This window comes from Strigops habroptila, chromosome 15 (genome assembly GCF_004027225.2).
Source record: "Strigops habroptila isolate Jane chromosome 15, bStrHab1.2.pri, whole genome shotgun sequence".
Lineage (NCBI taxonomy): Eukaryota > Metazoa > Chordata > Aves > Psittaciformes > Psittacidae > Strigops > Strigops habroptila.
Genome location: NC_044291.2, coordinates 5,075,232 through 5,093,779, shown reverse-complemented (window position 1 = coordinate 5,093,779; position 18,548 = coordinate 5,075,232). Strand labels below are relative to the sequence as shown.

Genomic DNA, 18,548 nt, shown 5'->3' with positions numbered 1-18,548 from the left:
ATTCCCAATTAGGACTTGAAATTTGTACTGATGGTCAAACTTACTGAATTATTTATTTCAGTATAACAGAAATGCCATGTTTTGGCTTGAAAAGTAGCCTGCTCATGAAGGTGACTAGGGAGTTCCCAAGCCATCTGGTGATTTCTGTTGCATAACAGTAACACAAAGCAAGGTACATGTTATGAACATACAGTTATTCCGAAATCTCTTATGGAGTGTGTTTTTCAGGGATAACAAAAGTATTTCTTTGATCATATCTTATGTTTGGGGGAGAAGGATGACTCCTTAGAAACGATTGTTTGAAATTCTGCATGTTTACCTGTCTATTACTCAAGTGAATTTCTCTTTATGAAGCGGGTAACATGAAGTATTTCAGAACACTCATACTTTCAAATAGCTGATTTCTTTCAGTCTTAACCATTTCTCTGCAAGTTTGTCAAGTGGATCGTACCCAAATGCCTTGCTGTGCTCTTCACAGGGCTAAAAGAGTCCTTTTGAGAGATGGAAATTCAGATTCAAACAGACCCTGCCTTTGTCCCAGACTGCAGGGCCTCAGTCTATAAACCATATGCTAAATACAGTGCTGTTGTCAGTGATGTTTTAGTTACACAGCCTGAATTCTTCATCAGCAGCTGGTCTTTGAGAATCAGAGAAAGCTCAAAAAGCCACAGGGAATGAAGGTCTCTGGAGGACCCCAGTGCTCATTCTGAAAGATCACAGTATTTTTGCAAGACAGAATATTTTTAGTGTGAAATAGTCGTGGAAACTTTTAATTTCTGAATTGCTATGAGTGATCTCCTTTTTGACAGGTGGTAGTATCCAGTTATTCCCTTTTGTACGCACACTGTCTCTTACCTTTAAGCTCTTTTAAACTGTAGTTGCCACTGTGGCTTTTGCTCTCACTGTTCTCGCACAAGCAATCAGGACTTGGTGCATGGTGTTCAGCTGCTGAGCTGAATGGGGAAGAAATATGCAGCAGAATGGAAAGAATATGGGAGAATGAGGGGTAGTCAAAAGAACTTTGAACTCTGACTCTCTTTAACCCTCTAGAAGCCTTGTCAGAAGGGGAACAAATGGAGCCCAGTCATGCCTCTCTCTGCTTGTTTTGTTGTTGGAGAAGCTGTTCTTGTGCCTGACTTTGTGCAAGTCTGTACTGGAAATCTGAGTATCAGAGTTGTGTTAATCATGGGGTTGGGAGTTTCACCTCTTTGAGCTAAGTGTCATTCTTTCCCTTTCTCCTTTCCTTCTAGGTCTGGATTTAATTTTGGTGTTGTCACATCAGCTGCTTCATCACCGACGCTGCCCAGCCTGGCTTCATCACAAGGTTAGTTTGGAAGAGTGTGCAAATAATATCTCTTCCCTGCTAAGCGAATGCTTATTCTTCCTAATTTGTGTGGTTCTTGATTTGTGTTGTAGTTCTGTTATTAAAATTGCAGTAGCTGCAGTAACATTACATATATATGCTGGATTATGCCCTGTAATGCAGAGAAGTCTAGGCCACCTGCCTTTCAACTAAGAGTAAGCAAAATATTTGCTGCCAAGAACATCTAGGAGGTACTGGTTTATGAAAAGGATAACATCTGTAGTCATTTCCTCTGTTGTCTTTAATCTGTAGATTTAAAGTTGCCGAGGTGGTCTGACGCAGAAAGCTGTCATTAAGTGGAATGAGGTTTTAGTAATGGGAGGGGAATGCTTGAGATAGCTTTGTGTTGCTTCTGAAATTGAGTTGACAATATATAGGCCTCCTTTCCTTTTCATAGGCAGACAATCTTTGGCTGGTCTGGAAAAAGGGGACTGATACATCTGTTTTATAGTAGTATTGAAGATTTCTGCTTCAAATATCAGTCTTGCAAAAGAGATTGTATGGTCAAAAACTCATTTCCAGTGTTACTGGTTATGTTACTAAAAGATACCACTTCTTCTTACCAATCTTGGCTTGCTTCTATCCTTAGACCATCACGGCCATAGCAATGCTACTAGTACTCTCTTGACCTTCAGCAATGAGAACTAAGTTGGCTTAAAACTTGAAGATTTGGTTAATGTAAAAGCTTAAGTAAATAACACTGATTAAAGGAGCAGTGGGAGGTGCAGGAGACTTGTAAACCACAGTGTTGTGTGAGGGCAGTTACTTCATACTGCTTTGTGAAATGGTAGGAGCACCTTTGCCTCTGTTAGCTAGTGATGGAAAAAGAACAGAAGGAATTTCAGTGCCTCAGGAAGAAACAAATGCTACATTATTCAGTGTCAGTAACTAATATACTTAAATATACTTAATAGACATAGGGAAAAACACAAGGATAATACCAGCTGTTGCTGAAAAGCTTTTGCTTTTTGTTATTTGGTCTGCATGCATATTTCCTGTACCTTATCCGAATCAACCCATAGTCCAAACACCAATGCAATGTTTTCAGGTCAGAATTTGTGTGCATTTGGTGCTCAGAAATGAAATTACAGTGCATCAAATAAAACTGATCCAGTCTCCCTTAAAGCTTCAGTGTATCTTGTAAGTGAAGCTGCTTTAGCAATTACATTTGAGAGCTTTTCTCTAGTCTTCCAAAGCTGAAAACAGGCTGCATAGAAACCAGCTGATGGTCTATAAATAGTTGAATATGTAAAGAAAGATTTGATTCTGTAGAAGACTTTTTAAGTGCCCAGAAGTATGTTTATGACCCAACTCTGTTCTGAGCCATTGGTTTAAACAGAGTTCTGTAGTGAATGTCTGGAATCATTTAGCTACACCAAGTAAGGGGTGAAAATGGTGTTAACAGGAAATGATTTGTGGTAACCAGGTCTTCTGTGTTCTTGTCAAACTGTCGAAAAAGAGATCAGAGCCAGAGGCTGAAATTGTCTGTATTCAGAGAAGGATGGTTAAGTGGAGGCTATGGCATGAAAGTAACAGTGTTTGTTTCTGCAACCCTGTCCATAAAGGCTTCAGATGTCACTGTTGTCTCCTGAATGCACGTGGAAGGGGCAGTTACCTGATGGTTAGAGGCTTTATAGTTTTGAGGCAGGACCACTGTCTAGCCATTTGTGAAACACTAAAGCATGCTGTTATTGTAAGAATGATAAATGAGCTTTGCGTACTGTAACTCAATTTGTAACTTCTGTCACTCTTTCTGGCAGCCCCTGCTAAAGAGTCCACCCAGACCGACTCGTTTTCACTTGCTGGGGGTTCCAAATTTGGAGTAGCCCCTGAGAGCTCCTTCACTTTTGGGTCCCTCAAGCCAGCAAGTGCTCCAGGGGCCTTAGCAGGAAGTAGCTCCTCGGGAGATGGCACCCAGCCAAACAAACCTGCTGCAACAACGTCTTCTGCTCCTTCCACAACATCTGGCAAGTTGGATGTCCCTCCTTCTAAACAAGATCACTTGTTTCAGAGCAATATAGCTGGGGAAACTCTTGGGAGCTTCTCAGGACTACGGGTCGGTCAAGTAGATGATAATGCCAAGACCACCACTAAAGCACCACCTACCAGTGTTGCAGGAGCACAGTCAACTAAAGTATCTACAATACCTTCTGGGTTTACTTTTGGTGCTCCCCTGTCGTTAGGGAAAACTGGAGAAGCTACTTCAACATCTGTCACATCAGCTGGCACGGCATCCCTGTCCATCAGCACTAGTGCCACAGGCAGTCTCTTTGGCAATGTCCAGATAACAAGCACAGGATCCTCTGGGGTATTTAATCTTGGAAGCTCTAGTGGCAACAAACCCACCTTTTCTTTTGGTATTCAGCAAGCAAACAGCACGAGCACGTCCATCTCTACCCCTTCTACCTTCTCCACTTCAGCGTCCCTCTCATTTGGGAATTTCTTGAGTTCAACACAAACTGCTGCAACTCCTAGTAAGGGTGCAGGAGATACCAAATTACTGTTTGCGCCAGAAAAGCCATCTGAAAATGAAGCTGTAGGAGCTGGATCTTCACCTCCAACAACACTGTCACCACAGCCACAGATACAGCTTTCAGAGCCCGTTAAAGAGCCTGCTTTACCCCAGGCCGCTGCCGGGGACACGGTCTCTGCGGGCTCTGGCACCACATCGGCAGCATCTCCCCCTGATGCTGTTGCTGCTCCTGCCACCACAAGTGATTTGAAGGCACCGGTGCCTCCTGCCGTCTCTGCAGCTGCCCCACCAGATCAGAATGTCTCAGCATCAACTTCTGCAACAAACATTGCCTCTCCTCCAGAAGCCACAAGTGTGTTGGCTGCTACCTCTGATGCTACTACATGTGTTCAGAGTCCAGCCATTGGTGCTCCTGTGTTTGCCCCCACTTCTGCTGGCTCCTCGGTGTTCTCTCAGCCTCCAAGTTCCAGCACTTCTGGCTCAGCATTTAGCCAGCCTGCTGGTGATACAGCTGCTGCTGCTTCCACACCACCTGTGTTTGGACAACTACCAGCAGGTACCACAGCATCCTCTCCATTTGGACAACTCACCACCAGTACCTTGGCCACTGCCACCACAACCACACAGGCTGCCAGCTCCGGTTTTGGTACTTCTGCTTTTGGCACCACCACTACCGGGGGTTTTGGTCAGCCAGCCTTTGGGCAAGCACCGACCTTTGGGCAACCAGCAAGCAGTTCTTCAGGTGGTTTTACCTTTAGCCAGTCTGGGTTTGGGACAATGCCAGCCTTCGGCCAGCCAGCAGCTTCCACAGCAGCCTCGAGCAGTGGCAGTGTTTTTGGAGCACCAGCTAGCACCAACAGCGCCAGCTCCTTTTCCTTCGGACAGCCATCTGCCAGCACTGGAGGTGGGCTGTTTGGGCAAAGCAGCCCTCCAGTGTTTGGGCAGAACACTGGCTTTGGGCAAGGGGGATCGGTCTTTGGTAGCGCAGCCGCCGTTACTACTACAACATCATCTGCTGGGTTCAGCTTCTGCCAAGCTTCAGGTAAGAACAAACTGAGGGAAATGTGATGTCCCAGGGGTGATGTCTGGCTGAAGTACAGAAAGCACTGTGTCACTGGGGAAAGTAGGACGTTTTTGGTGTCTTTTTTTATTCCCCCTGTGGCACTTGATGGTTTTTGGTTTGTTGGTTGGGGATTTTTTCAGTTAGTAAGAAGAGGAGCTGCAGTGTGTGTGTGAGGGGGAGGCTAATGCTGGAGACTAAAGAAGCTTTTGCTCTGCTTCACTCTTCATCAGTCGGCCTCTGAATGTAGCCTTGTCAATCCAATCTTGCATTCATTTTTATACTTACAAGTCTACCTTGATTTAATTTTGAATTACGGATTGTCCTGCCAGTACAAAATAAGTGGGTTGAATTCAGCACAGTGTAAAAGATCTTAAACTAGTATGGTGTCGTAAATTGTTACACTCAAGTGGCAAGACAGCTCTGAAATCATAGTCAAGGCAATGCTTACAGATGCAGCACTTCTTCAGTGGGCTGCATAGAGTGTATGCAGCAGTAGATGTATAGCCAGGTATGGTGCTATATCATGATTGGAGATGGCGGTAGATTTTAAGCCCTCAAAGTGATGGGTTAGCAAGGAAATAATCTGTTAAATCTGCTTTTGCCTTTGGAAACATCTCAAAATGAAATATAGCAGTAACATGAGTATCAGCTACCTGTCTACACAGTTAAATTGAATACTTGAACAAACCAAACCTTCTTTGTCAATCTCCTTTTGTTCTCCACATTGCTACAATATATTGTTGGGGTTTTTTTCCAAAGCTTTGTCTGTACGATCTTCAGATGGCTCCCAGGGAAAAGTGAAAAGTACACAGTAATAATAGAGAACATGTATTTCCAAGGAAGAAAAACTAATTAGGCTCATTTAATTAAAAATGATGGCACTGTAGGCAAACTGCTTGTTCATTTTAACTACAGTAACAGAGAATAGTTAAATGGGGGGAAGTGAACTCTGCTTAAGAAAGGTGCTCCTGATTATAGAAATGAAAGTTTTACTACAAAATGCACATTTAAGTGAACTGGAAAATGGAACGTGGAGTTCTTTCTTTAATCAAAACATTTCATTATCTATAACAGGAATCTTTAGGTAACAAAGCTCAGATCCTCCTTACTCAAGTGCAATCAGAACACTACAGCACTTGTTCGTGACATGGAGGATTATTATAGCAATGTTAAGAGAAATCCAGTTCTCTTACATCGTTAGCAACAATCCCACAATTGGCCTTTTGTCTTCTGTTTGAAGCTGGCCAAAGAGAAAAGGAGAGTGACTTTCAAATAAACTCTCAATGGAATTTGCCATTTGTGTAAATATGTCCAACCTAAATACATTTGGTAACATCATTTGTATCCTGTGTTTTGGTGTGGGAGACCTGTCCTCTCCCTGCTCTGGACTAGTGTCACCTCCCTGAATTGTCTTACACCCTAGTAATAGTCATGGGGTTTATTTTCCTTTCTTTTCTTGGCAGGTTTTGGTTCCAGTAACACAGGCTCTGTGTTTGGCCAAGCAGCTAATACTGGAGGCACCGTCTTTGGCCAGGCAAGTACTTATCGCTTTTGTAGAAACAAGAGACTGATATGTATAGTGGACTTGTTCAGGATTCCCTGCCTATTTCTGATAAAAACATACAATTTGACGTATTCAGTAAAAAGTGTCCTAGTCTGTACTGAAAGTATTTGCTATTGTAGTGGGCACCAAAGCAGCATCTGCGTGAATGTTTTCCAAGGAGTATGAGAGATAAATGTTTTCTCACACGCAGGATAAGATAGACATGTGGAAAGTCACCTTCTTTTATTCCATGCCAAGTGGACAGTGGAGGGCAAGTTTCAAAGACTATTCTGTACCACAGACAAGGTTTAAGACAGACATAAATAAGATTTCACTGCATTACATGTGGGAAGATAATTGCTTACTGGTTCATCGGATCTTTCATACATCCAGAGGAATAGGCCAAACAGAAAAATCTGCCTTGGGGGCATGTGCTGCTTTGACTTTGTTTAAATCCCTTTTTTTGTCCTTTTTGTGTTCTAGCAGCCATCTTCTTCCAGTGGAGGCTTGTTTGGAGCTGGAAGTGGTGGGAGAGGTGGAGGCTTCTTCAGTGGTCTGGGAGGAAAGCCAAGTCAGGATGCAGCCAATAAGAATCCCTTCAGTTCCTCCAGTGGAGGATTTGGATCTGCAGCTTCCCAGAGTAAGTGAACAAAACAAGAATACAAAATGTGCTGTGATTTCCATCTGCTTTTGGGATCCCATCTGCTTTTCTGCCATTAGTCATGTTTGAGTAAATTCTGTGTTAACATGAAAGGCTTCTAAAGGGTAACAGAGACTATGCATGATGCGTAATCTGGAATTTTTCTTGTAGGTTTATGGAAAACAAAAAAGCAGATGCAGCAAGTGTGAAGAATATCTATGTTCTGTAGGGAATTTGTGGCCAAATGCTTCTTTAAAATTGAATATTCCAAATTCTTGTAACTGAATTTCTGCTTCCAACTTGGTTGGAAGTTAGAAAGCTTTAATTATTTCTAACCTCCTCTAACACTGGGCAGTGTTAATAATCTGTGCTCAAGAGAAACCAAGTTAACAAGTATGTGATGGATAGCAGTATCCTCAGCTTTGTCCCAAAAATGGCTAACACATATGGGTAAGCTCTCTGTCATTTTTCGTGTCTAGGAGGAGATGTGAATTTTTTCAGTCACATGGATGTAAAGAAAAACAAATATGCTCAGTGGTTGGTTTGGGGATGTGGCTGTTTTGTCAAGGAAGCAGAATTACAGTTCATTTTATCAGTTTTTACCCAGATTCGGTAGGCAGGGTGGGTCTCTCACAAATACACTCCTACAAGCATCGTGAAGGCTGGGTAGATGAGAGGAATTGTGTTGAAGCCTTCTTTGGGAGGAGGGACTCAGCACTTGTCCTTTCTTTTGCTCCAGTTGTCAGCTAAAACGTATCAGTCCACGTGTGCGTGTTTGCTAAATCAATCTACACGTGAGGTGCCATACGAAGCCTCCCACATGTTGCTTCTTGTCCAGCCAACCTAACAAGAGGGATGAAAAGTAGTTAAGAATAAATTAAAGCTACCCACAGGTTCCTTTGCACCAGGGACTGTAAGGGATTATTAGAAATTCTTTCTAGAAGCTATAAAGGATGAACTGTAAAGGCAAGAATCGATCACTGTCCATTAGTGTAAAGATTTATTTTTTGAATGCCAGAATCGAGTTAAAAACAGATTAGTTTTGAGTTTTCTGGGCTAACAGGTCTTGGTAATACCCTAAAATTTGAGCTGAGATGCATATATGCCATTGTTTGCTCTAGCAATTAGTTGAAAATACTAGCAGGCTCTCTCGTGCCTTTTGTGTGCAGCAAGTGTAGATCTGCACTTGTTCCATGCATTTGCATGTCACAAAAGCAATTCATAATGATTTCTGAAGTGCGACTGTTATTTAATGAGACTGCCCACCTTTGTTATTTCATCACTTGTGACACGGGTTTGGCAGAAAGGGAAAGCAGGAGGGGTGGAGTCCAGCAGGTAGGAAGCACAAAGGAGGGGAAGCAGTGTCCAAGATGGAAAAATAAGGGAACAAAGGGAAGCTGTAGAATTAGCTGCAAGTGGCTAGAAGTAGCACTTCAAGTCTTGGGAGAGCAAATCCATTTATTACATCTTTAATGATCCATTGGGATTAACGGTTGAGGTCAGTCCTCTAACCTTGCTAATTTATCCCTCCTTTATTGCAGCGCTGGGTTTTGTGATGAAATAAAACAGATGGTTCACCACAGAGAAGCTTTGGTTATTCTGTGTCCTGCCACTAGATGCTAAATCTCTGTGTAGCCTTATGAAAGAAGAAAACTTGAGTTATTTCTCAGTAAGGCTGGAAAAGTTTGGCTGCTACTCTAAGATCCTGTCAGATAGTCATGTTAAGAAATACTGGCCATTGCCAAAACAGCTGAGAATCTTTAATTTGTGGGAGACTCATATTTGTGTTGTCAAGAGAGACTAATTCTAGCTACTGTGATTTCTCACTTGAGAGATTGTCTTTTAGTGACTGTGGCACAGGATGCAACTAAACAAATCATCCATCACTGCGATTTCCTAGATTGCAGCAATAAAGGGTTGTTAGTGGTCCATGAGATCCAGAATGGATCTCAATGGAACTACAAAGCCCTGTAGGAATGGGGGAAAATTTGGCTTCTGTCTGCAGAGTGCTGTTTTCAATGTGGTGTTCATTTTGTGCTTGGGGATCTCCTAATCCAGATAATAAAGTGTAATGTAGGCTGTTGTCTGTTATGAACTTCACAAGTATTATTCATCTCCCCAGATTCTTCCAGCTTATTTGGAAACAGCGGAGCGAAGACTTTTGGATTTGGCAGCTCATCTTTTGGAGAGCAGAAGCCTACGGGCACTTTCAGCTCTGGTGGTGGAAGTGTGGCATCTCAAGGCTTTGGATTCTCCAGTCCAAACAAAGCAGGTACTTTGTTTAATCCATCCACTATGAACACCCATGGTTATCTGTGAGATATTTAGTATTCTACCATTCAGATATCTACAGCCTGGACTTGATACGTGTACAGGAATTGTCTCTGAGCAATAAATAACTAACTAATGGCTTAGTGAATGGAGCTTTAGCTGGTGGATTCAAGGCAGAGATTTACAATCTCTTGTGGAGAAAAGCATCCAATAAACTACATTTTCAGATGTTCATTCCAGAAATTCCCATTGCAGTTTAAGAGCAGAGAGCTGTGTGAATTAGCTCTGGTCTTATGTACCATATAATGAAGAATACAAAATATGAAACTGAAGAAATTTTTCCTATTTTAGATGCTTCCTTGGAATATTATCTTCGAAACTTCACTCTGGGTTTTGTAACTTTTTTTTGTCCCTATTTCTTCACTTGAGTGAAAGCACAGATGCCTGCAGTGGGAAAGCTTCCTCATAAAATTCGTATCAGGCATGCTTCAGGTCCTTCTCTTTTGAAATCAGTTTGACCTGCCATCATCCTTTCTTCTGTTCTCTGTCAATTGAATTAATTGAATCAAACATTGGAAGTCTCACAAAACCTCTTTTCTTTTTACTGTCATCTGCCCAAAGAAAGAGCCACAAGAGTAGTGGTGACTGTGATATGTCCATTAGAACTGAGTGGCAAAATGTTCATTTTGTTGATTATCACACAAAAATGGAGGTCCAAAGGGTCAGACAGAGCAAAGCTTCTCTCCTTTATCCTCAGCCCATTCTTATAGGGCACAGTGATGAAGATAGATATTGTGCTCCAGGAGTGTCTATTGAAGCTTTGTTACTGGGGGAAGTAGTAGAGGTTTGGTCATCCTTGAAGTTGTCTTGAGACAATGGTGCTCATGAACTCCCTTTGGAGAAGTAGTGCACTGAGAGGAAGCGCTCTCTGCTTTGTCACTAGCTCTGCTCTCATGTTAGTGAAGTGGCTGAGAGCATAATGATGGTGCTATCAAATCCAGCAGCCCTTTGTAAGGTGTCTCTCAAGTATTGCATTCCACTTGGTAGTGGACTGAGTTTCTTGTCTCGGGCATACCTCCCTTCTGCTATTTTTGCTAGAGGAGGAGAAAGGCATTGCTGACGGAAGTTCTTTCATTCACCCAGTAACTCTTTCCTTGCTTTTGATTAGTTTAGTTTCAGAATTCTTCTTGAAAGAGGATTTTCAAGTAGTTTCTGCAGAATGCACATCCACTCACACAGAGCTCAGATCCTTCCCTCCTCAGGTTATATTTGCTAAATACTGAAATGAATGGTGTGTCTTCCCCTCCAAGGGTTTACTTGATTTGAATTCCCCTTTGTCCTGGTTTCACTACTTACAAATAGTGGAGAAAGAAAAATGAAACGTGTTAATATGCTTTGCAAAAGAGAGTTAATGCCAAGCAAAGCTTCAGCCCCTGTGATAAATACTCTGACTTCCTAGAGATAGAGGTAACAAGATACCTGATCTGTGTTTAAATAATTCAGGCCTACCATTTATTTTTTTCCAGACCTTTTGTGTTTACAGCCAAACAGTATCTGTTACCTTGACATGGACTGGAATTTCACCCAGGGTATTAAAATGTGTGGTGGTATCCCATCCTCATCCCTAGTCAGAGAAAGAGCAGGTGTCCTTCACGTTCCACAATGTCAACTAGAAACAAGGCAGTAATACCAGCAGATGAATATAAAAGAAAATCATCTTGGTAGAAGTCCAGATAAAGCTGTAGAAGGCAGCTAAACCCTGAACAGAAATTGCCAAGAGCAAAGTTCAGTTCTTGATTCCCTGCAGAATCATGCAATTCTGCTGACCTGGCATTTAATCAATGCATCTTAGTTTCCACCACTTAAACCAGGATTAGATAATACCCTACCTGAGTCTTTTTGCATCACGGGAGCACCTAAAAACCAAGCTTGCTATCTACTATCTGATCTTGAGAGGTGAGGGACACTTACCCATTGCACAAGGGAGTTCTTCCAGTTTGAGCACTTGTGTGCATGAAGTTCTGTCTGCGGGACACTTGTGTGTCCTTCCAGAGCTTTAGATTAGAAGCCAGAGTAAAAGCCTGCAACCAGGCCATAGCAGCAAATGTGCACAGAGCTGACCTTTGCAGGAGACACTTCATTTTGCATTGTTCTATGTGGTCTTTTGGATAGTAACTTGTTTAAATGGTGATAAGCAGAGCTTTACTTAAGACTGACTGCATAAGCTAAGCTTTTTTTTCTGGTAAGGAGTGCTAGTTTTATGATGAAGGAAGGATATGTCTTTTTTTTAAACAATAATAAAAGCATCAGTCTATCACCTGCTCTATGTATGTTTATTGTAACTTGGTTATTGTGCACATTTCTATCTCACAATTAAAGTATTGGTCTTTTTTTATATAAACCCAGTAGAGATTCCTTCACAGTGTGCAAGCATGTATGATATATAACCACCTTCTAATACAGCTCTGAGGACTGAGTTGATCTTGTGATGAAACGTTCAAGAGACCCAGAATATGGTTTTCTTCTGGCTAGTCTCTTTAATTTGGTTGCAGTTTCTTGCATGCTTTCAGCCACTTTTCTTATCCATTATACCCTGCAGTTTGGAAGCTGTGTGACAGTTAGTTCTATAAATAATGCTATGTCCATATGATAAGATGAACAGCCCCATTATTGTCTGCTTAGAAATCTAGTTCTTTGTTTTCTCTTTTTCTTTCTGCATTATTGTTTACGTGATGTTCTTGTTCCTTTTTTGCCTCTGTTTTGCTCAGGTGGCTTCGGTGCTGCTCCAGTGTTTGGCAGCCCTCCCACTTTTGGGGGATCCCCTGGGTTCGGAGGGGTGCCAGCATTCGGTTCAGCCCCAACCTTTTCAAGCCCTCTGGGCTCAACGGGAGGCAAAGTGTTCGGCGAGGGTACAGCAGCAGCCAGCGCCGGAGGATTTGGGTAAGCCACCAGGGTCCAGGATGGGGAAAACAACATTCTTGCATGACAAAGACTATTATGCTTAGCTACTTCTGCATTAAGGTAAAGAATATATTCTGTGATTGATTGCTAAGCTCTAAGTGTCCTTGGTTTGTTAGTTTAAAAATAAAATAAAAAGGCAGAGAACGAAGACTTCATTCCCAAAGGAAATAATGTGTATGATCTCATTTTAATGCTGGAACTACTATGTTGAATCTTTAGCTTTAGAGATTCAGAGGGGAAGGGATGTGAGTCATCTTGCAACTGTCTAAGGAAATGCAGGAGTATTTTCTGTGTGCACACTTAATGAGTTCAGATCTAAGCCTACAAACTGTGCCTAGCAAAGAAAATAATAAACATCGTTATCTGCGACTGTCTGGCCACCTTATCTGCTTGTGAGATTTGGGCTAGAGATACTAATGAGAATTCAGGCTGTTCTCTCACCTTCGGAGGTGGGATGAAGCACTTGTAACAGTCTGTGCTCCTGGAGCGATTCGTGTTTATCCCATGCTGATTGGTTTTGTCTGTTTCTTTACCCCTTAAGCTTGTGCTTGGCACCAGAGCAGACAACACGTTATTCCTTGTTTTGTTCAGTAAACACAATTTCAAACCTTGCAAAGCAGCTTCTGCAATAGGCAGGAAATGCACTTCTTCAACATTGCACCACCAGCAAGCAACTCTGCTTCATGCCCTACAATTATATCCAGACTGAATAGACCCACTTGAAAAAAGGAAAAACTTCCAGGGAGCAGAGGAAACTGGATGGCTTCCTAATCTTAGTGTGTACATATTTCACAAGCATTTGTCTTTTAGTTCCAGCAGGAACTGCCTTTACGTAAGGGACATTAGAACATCCAGAAGTGTAACTTGTTAATTCCCCATGAGGTTAGGCAGATGCCCATCTGCCAAGGCACCCCTGAGCTATGGAAGGCTTCAACTCAGTGGTTCTGCTACATCCTGAACTCTAGTGCAGCAAATTGGAGAGTCCCTTTGGAAAGGGTAAAAATAGAGGAGGCTTAATTAAATCCCCACAAAGGAGGATGTAGGGATGACTTAGCTTCAAACCAAGCGATAACTTTGTTGAGTTCCAACTTGCAGCCATTGTGCTGCAGGATTTTGTAGAGAAACTGGATGCGTTCAGTGGCAGTGTTGGAAGCTTAAAGATAAAATGGGATTTGGAACAAGCAGCATGATGATGCAAACAGAGGTCTTGCATAAGCACTCTGCAGGCTCAAGAAAGGTAATTCAGTGGCTTAAATTGTGGCAAGTTTTGAGACTTTCTTCTCTAGCAGAAAGGTGCAGACTCTGATGTTTTCAGAGTTTCCGGAGGAATTTGATCCAAACCTCACCATACAATTTTGAGCACCAGTTTAATTCTGCAGTATAACGCAGTGTCTGTGCAGGACACTTCCTTTCTGCCTTTCTCTTGAAGTGAAACTTTAAAAATCCCAATTCTGGAGAAGTTACTTGCCAGTATGTTGTGTGGTATAAGCTCCCAGTTCCTGAGAACACCCTGCTAACTTCAATCCATGTGATTCATTGCTGCTTCAGTTCTGAAAAATCTGCATCACTTGATAAATGACTTGGGTATCAAAAATAGAAACCACTACGCTCCTTCAAAGTCTGTAATTCCGACTGTTTGTGAGCAAATCATGTTTTGCTTGCATAAACTAACCTCAAGTGCCTCCTAATTCTGTTTTGCATAGCAGCTTTACAAAAGACCTGAAAATGTGGGCAAGATAAGTTTGATTAAATTGTTAACAGGTGAGGACTGTATTTCATGTCTTTTTATTTAAAAAACCCAAACTTGTCCATAGCTTGAGCTGTTTCTCTGCTTATGCTATGCTTTGCCTTTTTCAACAGGCATGTTCTTCTAGTTGCAACTGAAAGAGGCAGTTTGAACCACAAGTTTCCTTGTCACTATTTTCGTCTCCACTTCCTTTCACCAGTTAGACATGATTTGTGTGTTGAGTTGCATAGTCCTGAGAAGATGGAGCGCTGTAAAAACCTCTTGTTCTAAAACACATCACTCTATCTTGCTTCTCTTTGAAAAATGAACTACAAAACCTGTTCTGCCCTTCCTGAGAAAATCACATTTGTGGTTCTGAGCTGAAGTTATCTGCACGTTATATGGGTCAAGAGCCAAACCAGAGGCACAGGGATGATTAGCAGGGCCATGAACTGCCCACTGTATCTAGTGCTGTGTGTGGAAGCAGTGTGTACAGTTGATAGTGTCTGGGATATGAGAGGTGATGTCCTTTACCAGGTGAATTGCTTGTCACACTGCTACAGGAGTTGTCTTTTATCTGGAGAGATACATTTTGATGTGTCTGTTGGCTTTTTCTCGGTGTTTTTTTTTTTATTTAAAGTCTACTAGATCTGGATGGATGGAGAGGTGGGTTAACATGCTGTCAGTTCATATTTTAAGTCAGAAATGACAGGAGCTTGTGTAAGGCACAGCCTTGCAAAGCTGGCACACTGTTTGACTCAACTAACTGTCTGCTCAGGGGAGGGCTGGTGCTGGGTTAGTACTTGTAGCATTGTGCACTTGCAGAGCTTCAGCAGAGCTGAATGCAAAATGTCTGCATTTTGCCCTGTTCAAGTTAGAGAAACACTTGAAGCTTATTTTTTGAGTGCACCTCATATGCTTCTCCCAATTCTGAATCATGAGTGGGGGCAGAGAACCATGATGTGTACTGTGGTCTCATTAGTGTGTCATGCTGATAGCTCTACAATGCCTGGTTGGACAGAGTGGGTGGAGAAAGCAGACCAATTTCCATATGTAAAAATGCTTCTTATTTCAGTCCCCAAAAGCAATTAGGGAAGTACTCCAGAGGTGGTGGGGAGAAGTGCCAGGTAGGTGCAGATCTTCAAGGAAGCACTGGAACTGAGTGTGGTTCAAAATGGGCTGGGGAGGGAAAAGAATTGAGAGATCTGCGCGTGGTTCATGTAGGCAGCAGGTAAGGTACCATCTGAAAGTTGGGAGTTTGGGCTCTGCTTTGTGCTCTGGCCGTTAGCAGCTCATTCCAATTCTGTGTTTGCTGCCCTGTTTGTGAAACAAAACGATGCTGTACTTTGGAGCTTAAAGGGTGAAAACTGCACAGGGGTGAAATAATATCTTCCATTTGATGGCTGGAGTTGGTATTTCCAAGCACTTAAAAAAGTACCTTATGTAAGCATGAACATATTTGTCTTTCTACCTGGTGTACATTAAGAATAGGAGCTGAACAGATGTTTTTATGTACAATAGTCTTTCCCAAACCAGTAAATGCATTTTCAGAGTGAACAATTATCATTATTCATATCAGGTGTTCTCTCTCTTGATGTATCATTGTTTGCTGTTATCATTGCAGGTGTGGGCACAAACTTCCAGTGTAAGTTAGAAGATGTTTGCAATACAAATTTTCTCTTTAAACTGCAGGTTTGGTGGTACCAGTAACAACACAGCATCGTTTGGCACACTAGCAAATCAGAACACCCCGACATTTGGCTCGCTCTCACAACAGGGAACCGGTTTTGGCACACAAAGCAGTGGATTCTCAGCTTTTGGGACAGGTGGAGGAGGTAGGAAAAGCTAAAATATAATTAACCTAACAGGCCCCATGTGTACAGTTTTCCCTGGAACGTGGGTGTGAATCCTCAGCTCCGTGTCAAAAATCTGCCTGGCCCTGCTCCTGCTATAGGGAAGGCACCATGTCCTGGGGAATCGAACTGCAAGAGGGGTGTAGTGTCTTCTCAGAACTTAGCTCGTAATTCAATCACTGATGTGCTGTGTTGCATGTCAGTAAATCACTCTCATCAGGTTATTGCTTTTCACCCCCTTTCATAGAGCTGTTCTTTCTTCTCAAAGGGTAATATTGAGAAATAATGACTATTCAGTACCATATGCATGGGTATCTGTATGTAAGCACTTAGTGTCAAAAGAAGAGGCAGTGCAAGACTGAGCTAGAACAGCAATAGCCAGATTTTTATTTGATGTAATTTGGTGAAACTGCAGTGATTTGTACAGGGCTGAGAACAGAGCCTTTGGGAGATGATATGCTCATTGGTGTCGCCATTGGCTTGCATTAAGCACAAGCTCCATCTTCAGAGAGCAGCCCTCTATTCTCATGGAGAGGTGAATAAACCAGGCACATTTTATGCAGTTGCTGCTAACGAATGGACCTAGCTGATTAGCAGTGAAAGCAAAGCCCTCTGAGGAACTGAGGCAAGTCAGTTTTCTTCTAGATGGAGATTTGACTTTCATTGTTTGCCCATTGCTCTTTCCCTGGCCTAAGGCAGGAAAGAAATGCTTTTCAATCTGTATGTGGGAGGGGACATTCACTACAAATCTTATGCATTCATTTTACCTTTTAACAATTATTTTTCAATCTTGCGTTTCTTTCAGGGTTTGGGTTTGGATCAGCTAACACGTAAGTACTATTTTCTGTCCAACTCTTCATTAAAAATACAAATAGAATCAGAACAGAAGAATTGAATGGTTTACAAGAGCAAGCTTTGAAAGTAGTACTAACATACGAGTTCCGGTTTCCTTTTTAGTGGCACTGCATAGACCTCAAAGTCCTGGCTCTGAATGTGTTCTTTCCAGTGAGGTTAATCTTTCATATAAAAGAGAATTTTCAGTCAGATCATGCTCTTTCTTCACCTCTCAGGCACATGATGTGTGTGCTCAAGCTGTGTGTGTGAATCTAGTATCTACTCCATTTATCAGGTTGAAACAAGGAATTAAATAGGTACTTTTCTGGCTGAATTGAGATGATGATTTACAGTTAAAGAACAGGACTAAAAGCCGAGGTTAGCTCTGTCATCCACTCTGCCACTGTCCTGCTGGATTACTTTTAGCAGGTTTCTTAAACCTTAATTGCCCTATCAAGCAGAGCATGTGTATCTCTCCAGATGGAAGGTTCTAGAATAAGCATAATTCTATCTAGTTAGGATGTGTTGATGCAGTCTCAGGTAAAGGATGCTGGAAATACCAATGTGCTCTCATAAGCTTCTGATATTAGGGAGACTGGAAGTTTGAGAGATCTGCTGACATAATGCTGCCTGAGGGAGACTCCAGCACTCATTGTTGTGTTGTTTCTGTTGTTCTTGCTCCACAGATCTTCCTCTGGATTTAGTGGATGGAGAAGCTAGAAACATCCTGAGCCCTCCTGTAGAACTGCCATAGCTCCTGCATTCATGAGTCACCCACATGACCAATATCCAAACAGCTTTTCTTTGAAATACAAGTTCTCAGACTTCTTTTTTTTTTATTTTAAGAAAAAGATTTTGCTTATTTTTATGCAACACGTGTTCTCACTCTATATTAAACTATTTTATCTGCCTTGATGTTATTTGTGTGGAAGGATTTCTCTCCCTGCATCTAGAAGAAATAGATGTATGCTGTGGTTACCAGCCCTGTACTGGACTTAGCTTTCTGTTGTTCATCCCTTGCCTAGACAAGGGAGTAGCTCAAGTTGGTTTGTGATAGAAACCAGCACATATTTCATTGAAGAGAATGACTGATTATCAAAGGCTCTTAAGAAGGGGCTGAAGTTTTGCCCTGCTAATTTTAAGTATGGGATGGTCCACGTGCTTATCTCAGTGAAGTGCTAAAACTGAGTCATGTGTGAGCCAGAGGCTTAGCGGAGAAGTAGGAAATTATCTGAGAAGAAACTGGCAGCGTGCAGAACACGTTCCCATGGCAGTAACATTCAGCAAAGAGGTGGGAAGGAAAAGCTCTCCTATTTTTACCTTTCTGTATATTTTACAGAACTCAGAAAATGAAACTCTGGGGGAAAACTTCTGGCCCTTGAATTAGAAGTGTGACCTCCATGCAGAGGCGTTAGTGATTTTGCAGCTTATGGTTTTGGCTGTTGGATTCTGACATGTCTGAGATTGTGCCTGTTCCCTGTGGCTCTCAGCTTTAGTCAGTATCGTTGGAAATTCTCATATGTTTATACTTGAACATACTGAGCAAATGGTTTAAAGAATGCCCTGAAGGCATTCTGGACAAACACTTTTTCTATTTGATGCATCTGACCTTCATGAAACCTCTACATGATGTAAATGGGGTTTTGTTGCTCTCTGAAAAATGCTTTTGAAATAACAGCTTATGTATTAGTTGAATTCATACAGATGGGATGGGTTTTGTCTTGTTGGTCCTATTAGGACATTTGGGGGTACTTCTGCTTTTTCTATTTTTAGCAGAAACATTAAGGTTTCTTTTTAATACCACACAATATAAGTGTCACT

General features: G+C 42.0%; 1 protein-coding gene across 5 annotated transcripts in view; it reads left to right on the top strand.

The window, feature by feature from the left end:
* The window catches only part of NUP214 (nucleoporin 214), a 44,043-nt gene extending 26,401 nt beyond the window's left edge, over window positions 1-17,642 (top strand). For 2 of the 5 annotated variants that reach the window (XM_030506993.1, XM_030506989.1), the window contains exons 28-36: window positions 1,251-1,324; window positions 3,124-4,878; window positions 6,360-6,433; window positions 6,926-7,082; window positions 9,205-9,354; window positions 12,122-12,293; window positions 15,733-15,875; window positions 16,699-16,723; window positions 17,414-17,642. In XM_030506993.1, the coding sequence (XP_030362853.1) occupies window positions 1,251-1,324; window positions 3,124-4,878; window positions 6,360-6,433; window positions 6,926-7,082; window positions 9,205-9,354; window positions 12,122-12,293; window positions 15,733-15,875; window positions 16,699-16,723; window positions 17,414-17,447 (2,584 nt within the window). In that variant the 3' untranslated portion in view covers window positions 17,448-17,642. The remainder of the gene's footprint in view (window positions 1-1,250; window positions 1,325-3,123; window positions 4,879-6,359; window positions 6,434-6,925; window positions 7,083-9,204; window positions 9,355-12,121; window positions 12,294-15,732; window positions 15,876-16,698; window positions 16,724-17,413) is intronic. The other 3 variants (XM_030506992.1, XM_030506990.1, XM_030506991.1) reach the window with 3 other exon arrangements.
* Window positions 17,643-18,548: the final 906 nt, after the last annotated feature.